This window comes from Penicillium psychrosexuale (genome assembly GCF_028828465.1).
Source record: "Penicillium psychrosexuale strain IBT 29551 chromosome Unknown utg000002l, whole genome shotgun sequence".
NCBI classification, from domain to species: Eukaryota; Fungi; Ascomycota; class Eurotiomycetes; order Eurotiales; family Aspergillaceae; genus Penicillium; species Penicillium psychrosexuale.
In genome coordinates, this window is record NW_026643187.1 from 5,386,261 (window position 1) to 5,395,206 (window position 8,946).

At 46.6% G+C, this 8,946-nt stretch overlaps 3 protein-coding genes across 3 annotated transcripts; all 3 read left to right on the top strand.

The window, feature by feature from the left end:
• Window positions 1-1,301: 1,301 nt before the first annotated feature.
• On the top strand, window positions 1,302-3,488 carry N7518_003192 (DUF3638 and DUF3645 domain-containing protein; the record flags this gene model as incomplete). Its single annotated transcript, XM_057184119.1, has 1 exon — window positions 1,302-3,488. The coding sequence occupies one exon, from the start codon at window positions 1,302-1,304 to the stop codon at window positions 3,486-3,488; it is 2,187 nt and encodes a 728-aa protein (XP_057045569.1).
• Window positions 3,489-3,674: 186 nt separating this feature from the next.
• On the top strand, window positions 3,675-4,817 carry N7518_003193 (uncharacterized protein; the record flags this gene model as incomplete). Its single annotated transcript, XM_057184120.1, has 1 exon — window positions 3,675-4,817. One exon carries the CDS (start codon window positions 3,675-3,677, stop codon window positions 4,815-4,817), a length of 1,143 nt encoding a protein of 380 aa, XP_057045570.1.
• A 1,720-nt stretch (window positions 4,818-6,537) lies between these two features.
• N7518_003194 (F-box domain protein) lies at window positions 6,538-7,546 on the top strand (the record flags this gene model as incomplete). The annotated part of the gene is made up of 2 exons (XM_057184121.1): window positions 6,538-7,413; window positions 7,499-7,546. The coding sequence occupies 2 exons, from the start codon at window positions 6,538-6,540 to the stop codon at window positions 7,544-7,546; spliced, it is 924 nt and encodes a 307-aa protein (XP_057045571.1).
• Window positions 7,547-8,946: the final 1,400 nt, after the last annotated feature.

Below are 8,946 nucleotides of genomic sequence, written 5' to 3' on the forward strand. Positions count from 1 at the left end.
TAACCGTTGCCGCGCCGAGCAGATCATGAGGTCGCAATTCAGCGAACCCCCCACTCCATCAAAGAAGATATATCACAACTCCCGCGATTGCAACATCACAAGTGCTCGCAGTCAGAATGTGTATAGAATCGCAGCTCTGATTCGAGATTGGCCTTCGACGGTTGGTCATTCATCACATCTACTGGCAACCATGAGGCAATTCAAAAATCTACCAACGCTCTCAGCTGATTTTACTCGTTACTCTTGCTCTAAAATTCTAAATCAGTCGATGGAGAGTGCCTGGGTGGGCTTATACCGCGCCTGCCAGACAAGTTCTAGGGCTACGCACACCTACTTCTTGATTTCCTTGTTTTCTATCCTTGCGTTTGGTGGGAAGATTGACCAGTCGGTCCTCCGTCAATTACTTCAGGTTGCTTTCTCGGAGAAATGCAAATATATTCCAGTGCCACCCAACTCGACGACGTCACTGAATCTCAGCCTTGGGGGGGACTTTGTCCTTTCTCAAATTCAAGACGCAATCAAATATGCCTACACAACCTTCACTAAGGTAGACAATTCACACCTCTCACGCGCAGAACAAGCCAAAAGCAACCAAAAAGCCAAAGCCAACTGGTGCAAACAAAGGGCCGAAGATGTACGGTTGTGTGGGGACCACATACGAGCTCAGTGGCCGTCCAAAGCTCCTGTACTTCCATCTCGTGCTCTGGTTCCACTGGTTCGTAGAAAGCCGACACATAAAATGATACACATGCTTTGTGGCGATTGGGTCGAAAACCGGAATTTCCTTGACTTCCTGCGCCGGGTACAGAAGGAAGTGCCCTCCGACCCTTGGTATCACGATGTGGATCCTGTTCCCACCTCCCCTGTCCACTTTCAGGAGATTGAATACGGTTCATTTCAGCCACCTGTGTCTTTGATCTAATGCATAGGTCTCATCCAGACCCCCCTCAGACTCCGTTTGCTCCGATGACCCATCGGGGTTTCTTCGATCCCACAATCAACACCTGAGCTCTGGTCCCTGGCGAAGCATTTCCAAGCGAGCTCTAACCAATGTCAACAAGAGTATGGAAACGGGCTAAGTCAAAGCGTCCAAGCGTTAGAGGACTTCTCAACTTCAGAATCTACGCCTGGAGAATCTGACCTTGCTGCCTCTTTTGACTGGGTGACAAACGGAGATGCGGTACTTCTACATCAAGAAGAGCTTGAAAGACAAAGAGATGCATTGTGGGATGAAATTGCCGCGAATTTAAGGACGAGTGCAAATTTTGCTAAATACTGACACCGTCAGTCCTTCTGTCACCATGTGGTCAGTTCTGTCTATTTTGGCCTCTGATAAGTGGACCAGCATTCCCACCCAGTGGAAGACGTTACTTGTGGCATTTGAAAAGTCCATCTCTGCCTTGCGTCGTTGCGAGAGACTGATTGCCTGTACCGAAAATCGGGATATCGATGGGTTTCTCAGAGAGGCAGAAAACCCGGGCTATGAGGGGTGGGACCCTTCGAGCTACCCGACTTGGCTGCTGTTGGAAATTGAAAATAACATTACTATCCGGAAGCGCCAAGTGGAAGTCGCAGCTCGGATGATCAAACCGGACTGTGGGGAAAACGCAGTGCTTCAGCTTAACATGGGTGAAGGCAAGACTTCCGTCATTACACCCATGGCGGCTGCAGTGTTGGCCAACGGCCATGATCTTCTCAGAATAATTGTCTTGAAACCTCTCTTAAGGCAGAGTGACGCGCTTCTTTCTCAGCGGCTCGGGGGTCTGATCAATCGACGCATCTACCACATTCCATTTTCGCGACAAACTGAACTTTCTTCTCCCATAGTCAGCCAGCTCCAGTCCTTATATGAGCAATGTTGCCGCCAGAGGGGTATTCTGATTGCCCTCCCCGAGCAGATGCTCTCATTCAGACTCATAGGATTAGATGCTGTGGAGAGAAACCCCAATATCTTCCCGCCACTGATACGTCTTGAGAATTGGCTGCAAAGCAAGTGCCGAGATATCATTGACGAAAGTGACGAAGTCCTGGATGTTAAGTTCCAGTTGGTTTATACTATGGGAACGCAGCAATCTCTCGATGGGCTCAGTTGTCGCTGGGAGACGACGCAGAATTTGCTTCGCCTGGTCTCCATACAGGCAAAGCGTCTTTGTCAGGATGATCCAACTTGCATCGAGGTTGATCAGCTAGGTTACCGGTTTCCTATTTTGCGATTTCTAAAAGTCGATGCGATCGAACGACTGATCGGTTACACGCTCAAGTCGATCTCCGAAAATGGAATCCCCGGGTTACCATTTACCCAATGGAATTCACGGGTTAAGAGCAGCGTGATGCGATTCATTGAACATTCTGAACTTGCCAAGGACGACGAATCTTTCATCCGGGCAGAATTTGACGGGAGTGTCTTTATGACCAATCTTCTCGTCTTACGCGGACTCTTTGCTTATCGCATCCTGAGATTCTCGCTTGCTGATAAACGTTGGCTAGTGGAATATGGCCTCCACCCTTCCCGGTGTTTAATGGCGGTGCCATACCGTGCGAAGGGTATCCCATCCGAGAATTCGGAATTTGGACACCCTGATGTGGCAGTGACTCTCACCTGTCTGAGTTACTACTACGAGGGACTGAGGAAAGAGCAACTGAGAGACTGCTTCGTGCTCTTGGCGAAAGAAAATGACCCTTCAACTGAGTTCCATAACTGGGTCACGCAGTGTGTCGATGATTTACCAGCCGGTTTACGGACATACTCAGGCGTGAACCTCGAGGACGATAAGACCTTCACCCAGACTCTGTTCCCCATTCTCCGCTATCAGAAAGAGATAGTTGACTTTTACCTATCTCGGTTCGTTTTTTCTAGAGAAGCAAAGGAATTTCCTCGGAAGCTCTCGTCATCCGCGTGGGATATTCCTGCACGGCGTGGCCTTCAACTGACGACAGGCTTCAGCGGTACGAACGATAACCAGTTTCTGCTACCTCTGTCAATCCGTCAAAGGGATCTTGGCGAACTTCTTCACACCAATGCAATGGTACTAGGCTTCTTGCTACGAGAGGACAACAGGCAATGTATCCTGGCGCAGGATGAAGAGGGCCGCCAGCTAGATGTTGATCGGCTCCTGAGGCTTGTAGTCAGCACCGGTGAAGGCTCACCCACGGCCAAGCCTGTACGAGTTTTTATTGATGTTGGTGCCCAAATTCTGGAGGCCGGGAACCAGTCAGTCGCCCAAAAATGGCTTGCCATGACCCCCGAGGGAGATGTTGAGGCGGCAATCTTCTTCGACCAAAGTGATGAAACTATGGTGATTGACCGGGAGGGGCATGTTGAGACTCTCTTCTCATCTTCGTTCCGACAACGAATGGGGGCTTGCTTGGTATTCCTTGATCAACACCACTCGCGCGGTGTCGATTTGAAGTTACCACTTGCGACGCGTGCCGCAATCACTCTGGGGCCAAGACTAACGAAAGATAGGCTTGTTCAGGGTAAGCTGTGAAGTCCCGATATCTTTCAAAGACAGTACTAACTTCCTCTCAGCCTGCAACCGACTTCGTGGCCTTGAAAAATGCCAATCCCTTCTATTTCTGGTTCCTCCAGAGGTCAGTCACAATATGAGGTCTATATTGGGGATATCATCCGATAGAGTTTTCACTTCACTTCGGCAGACGTACTAAAGTGGTCTATGGTTCAGACATGCCAGGCCCTGGACAATGTACGCCCGCTTTGGGCAAACCAGGGACTTCAGTACCACAAGAAGATCATTCTTTGGGATTCAATAGTGGGACAAAGTGACCCCTCCACGAAGTCGAAAACCGCTAGTTCTATACAGGAGCCTGAAGCCCGGACACTCTCCCAGCTCTACGCACCTTGGGACGAGGATAGGCGGGGTAGGAACGGCCACCAGATGCCTGAATGGAATGTCAACAATGAGCAAGTTCAGGAGCTGTTGAAAACTTTGCAGTCAACTCCAGGTCACATCGCGACTTCTGCCTACCTTCATGAGGAACAAGAGAGAGAAATTGCATGCGAGGTGGAGCGAGAAGAACAGATTTCGCGGCCCCCATCATACGAGCCTGAAGACCACAACCTCCACGACGATATCCGGTATTTCGCCAATTTCGGCAAGTTCCGTGATAAGAAACCATCCAAGGCTGTTACATTGGCTTTCCAGGGTCTGGAAAATACATCTGCTGGGAAAGAGAACCATCCACGTCTGCTTGGGCCTAGATTGTATTCCACTGTAGACTTCAACCAAACCGTGAAAATTTCCAAGAATAATGTTATGGATGATTTCTGCACGCAGGTGAATTGGATTTTATCCAGTGTCCACAGCGATGTTCTGATTATCGTGAGTCAGTACGAAGCTAATGAGCTCATCAATATCGTTCGCAAATCAGAGAACGTCAGACTTAACATCTACGCCCCGCGGCTAACGAAGCCCATGCGGTCGTTCCGCTACCTTGACTTCTTTGGCGTTGGCGCAAACATTCCAACGCAGCCTGACGACACAATGACACGGTGTCTGGAGATGTTCTCTGGGAGCCTTTACTTCAGCTCATTTGAAGATTACAACGATTTCCGTTCCTTCTTGGAGCTTCTTACAGATAACCTTGGTGGGATTCCAGACGATGCCATGACCAATGAGGGATTCGTCAAATACTTTTCCCGCATGCAACTTCAATGGCCTATCGACTCACCCTTTGTTGAAAATCCGATTCCGTTCCTCGGTGCCCTGATTCATATTCGAACCAAAGGAATGGGATACCAACAATCTCACGTCGGCACACTCGTCAAAACCATGCCATTGAGTGCTGAACGATTTTGATTCCAAGCGGAATGTTCACTTTTCTTGGCGTCCAATGTTTGGAAAAGTTTCTCAGTTTGAACCAATTTGTTTTTTTTTTTTGGCAATTCTTTTGATGTTTATATGTTGTTTTGTGGTGCTGGTGACTTTCAGGCCTTCTAGTTTCGAGCTTGCTGCAACGGTCCTGCCTTAGGTAGATTTGAATGTTATTTTATCTCCTTCTACTTCACTCTCTTATGACTCTTCCCTAGCGGGAGACTCGGACGTTAAATGCATATTGTAATGGGGGATTCCAGTGCAGGTTGACTGCAAAGGGGCAGAGCGGCCAAAGGTCAAAGTCAAATGCCTGAATGTGCCTAGATTCTGCCTAATTTCAGACTGGCAGAAATGAAATACGTGAATTACCATGACAGAGGGCTTGATCATAAAGAGAGGGGATTGCTAATTTGACCCCCCCCCCCCACCCCCCACCCCCCAAAAACCTATTCTGCCCTGCAACTTCCTAATCGGGTACCGCTTTTCCCTCGACGCTTACTTTCATCTCCGCGTTCGATAGTTACCGCCTTCTGATTTTATATACCGCTTCGTGACAATAGTAGTAAGACAGCAGATACCTAAAATTTGTATGGAAGTCTCTAACAAAATCAAGTTATATTTGTCATAGTAACTGCTTCATCAACTACTCCCATCTACCAAGGAGTTGATTCCTATAGGAACTAGGTAGAAAGAATATACGATTTTTTCCGATGAAACTGCATGTTTCTTTACTTTACCGAGTAAGCCAGAAGCTGGCAGAATATATAGTCGTACCGAATATGGAAGGCGGTACTGAAAATTCAGGTAGAGTAGAATAGGTTGAGAGGGTCAAATTAGCAGTCCCCTAAAGAGAAGGAAAAAAGAAAAGAATTAGAAAAAAAACTTCGATAAGGAAAATCAAACCCCGATATTTGTTATTCGAAAGTGAGAATATGGTCTCATAGGCTAAAAGAGATATATGATGGAAACCGTACAGCGCATTTTACCACTCTTTACAACTAGACCATAAAAACCAAGGTTCCTGTTTAAGGCCCTATCCAATATCAATGATGCAATTATTATCGACACATTTATAATAGTATCTCACTCGCAAAAGTTTTGCACATTCCTACACATTACATCCTTTTACATGCTGTATCGGCCCTAGCAAGTTGAAGCGAGGAAAACTACTTCCTCTTAATCATGAGGAAAGAACGTTTGTATTCTTATTACGACCGTGAGCCTCCATGTGCGTCTTGTGGCACTGGCTCTGATGAGGTACAAGACGGTAAGCTCTACCCAGTTGCAACTTGACAATTATATCGCAATAGATCACTGAAGATCAGCTCAATGCCAGTTCGAGAATGTATCGAAGAATGTTATGGTGATAAAGAAATACCTGAATGGTTCAAGGATTGGAAGGATGACCTTTCCAAATCATGCGTGTTCCATATAGGCTGCTGGAGATTGTTGATACAACATTTCAACAACGGGGTTGTTCCTCTCGATAAATTGGCTAAAGTAGTCAAAGAAGCACCTTGGCCACAGTATCGAGCCTGTAAGTCATTGTTTACTTTTCTTATAGGTTTTGCATCCACGAGCAATTTCAAATAATCAATGAGAACTTTTAGATCATGTAATCCCAGACACCGGGACGCCTAGCTCGAGATGCTTTCGATATATCGGGTTCCGGGCCGAAGCAAAGACCTTTCCAAAGGCAGAAAACATGGAATGTGAACATCCTCTGAAGGATGAGTCCCAAGTGAATGACTGCTTTCGTCTCCTTCCACTCGAAATCCGCTTCGAAATCGCCTATCTTCTTCCAACGCCCGAATACCTCAGCTTAAGACTTGCGTCGAAAGCTATGGTTCACATATTTGAAAACCAGGAATTCTGGAAAACACGCTTCTTCATTCATCGGGAACGAGGATATCTCAACTATCTCTTGGAAGAAGGTTGTGGAGACTGGAGATTAATGTACCGCTGCACTAGCAGACTCAAGCGTCTAGCCCGGACACTACGTTTTCGAAGGCTACAGTGGCTTCATAACGAGTGGATCAAAGATAGGTGTATGATGATTGGAGCTCCAATATCTACGTCGCCTGAGAATACAGCTCAATTTGATGGCCTAGTGTGGGAAAGAGCCGCAGGAAAAGTCCAATGCGATAGGCCTTACAAATCCGAAATCCCTCCTCCATCTTCACTCGGCAATGACATCTGCCAGCGATGTCGTGGGGTGCATAACCTATTACCACCTCAGATGGTCACCATCTCTAGTGACCTCGTGGAAATCGCTGTCTCCGTACTTGCTGAAGATGAACATTCATTTATTACCGGGCTAAACCTTGTCTACGGCGAAAGTTCACCAAGCATTAGCCTTGGCTATCAAATCCCTCAAAAGCAGATCAAGATTGATCTCCGTGGTCAGCCGTTGAAAGGCTTCGAAGTCCTCGCTGGCGAAGGGGGCATCCAGGCCATACGTCCAATATTTGACCAAAAACATGGAATAAGCCGTAGCATGATTGGAAAGCCGAATGCAACTTGCAAATCGGTACTACTTAACCCAGATGGAGAGATAAAAGCCTTTGCGGGGTATTTCGATGTAAGTCAAATATGTGCTGTTCCAATTCACATGCGCAGCTTACTGACTCAATTGTAGCACTGTAGGATGGTACAATTTTCAATAGGTTCATTGCGTCCAGAATCATTTTGCTGAGCAGAGAGACGCAAACTAAGATGTCTAGTTAGTTAACTAACTTGCTGAGATTTACGAAATCTCAGATTCTCGGATCTGGCTTCTAATTGGTCGAGAATTTTGTATCGACGTGACTAGGGCTAGTCACGTTACTACTGGCCCTCTATAATATCTATTCATGACTTGCTAGTACCTAGGTAGGGTCCTTTTAAATGTCATGGCCTTCTGCCAATTGCTACCAATACGAATCGTCTATTTTAGCCTATCATTCGATCGACCTTTCTCTAGAGGCCTATGGCATCGAGAGGAAGGCTTTAGAGAGCTTCCGGGCTCGTTGCCTGTTAGTAACTTAGATGTCATGATCTACCATAGATCGCTATCATATGTTTTATTTTTGCTTGCTCGCTTATTATTTGCATTATTTATCAGTTTGCATTAGATGGATTGTTTGCTAGACGGCTAAGCGAGATGTTTGAGGTTTGCAACGTTTGCAAAGGGACAGCTATATCAACTGGCTGCCTCCCACTCCACATGGCAACTTGCCTCTTCTTTCTCTCCACCCTAGTTATTTTGAATTAAAAGCACTCTTCCTCTCTGAGACCTGGCACATTACATTATAACTAAGATCCCCAGCTACGCGGTCCTATAGTTTGATTATTAGCATTTCCGCTTTCGTACACTGCATAGAGGTCTCATATTGCGAGTATACACTCGGCAAAAGCGTCTTTTCTCTTTTAGGTAGTCCGGTGACGCGACAGACTTCAGGTTGCGAGCTAGAGACTAGACTGCTCCGGGACGTTCAGTAGCCGTGCGCAAGAGACTGTTCGGACCCTCGATCCAGAACCCGGATTTTTTCTTTTCCTTTTCGAAACCCGAATCCACCTTTTTTTCTTCTTTTCAAAACTTCCAGGTAATGGTTCCATGGAATCATCGTGCGACAAATCATGCTGGCGAGACTGAGAAGTTGACGTTGAATCTCGGAAGGTGGTCTTGCACGAATAGCGGCATCCAAGTATCGTAATTAGTTGACCGGTAAACTGACTCTAGATCTGGGAGAGGATCTTAATGTTTTGGCGGTATGTAAATGAAGAGATAAGTTGGTGTTGAGCCTGGACCTGTTGAATGTTGAAAGTTTGAATTTCGACTAGAGCTGCTGAATCACGCTATAAAGGTTGACAAAAGTTATAGTGCATTCAGCGCGAAGCTCTGGACGATATTGGTGATCCATTTTGACGAAGATCCAGAAGAGGTAGGCTATTTTTTCAACATAGATATTAAAGAGGGGACCCTGTGACGGGGTCACCAGGGATACCGACAGCCCTGCCTGTGAAACAGGTGTAAGAGCAAATTCACCACTGGGAGTGGTAGGGTGCTTGAGAGGACAACACCATGGGGTGACTACTCAGAAGAGAAGGTGAAGGGTGTTTGCGTTCACTTCTC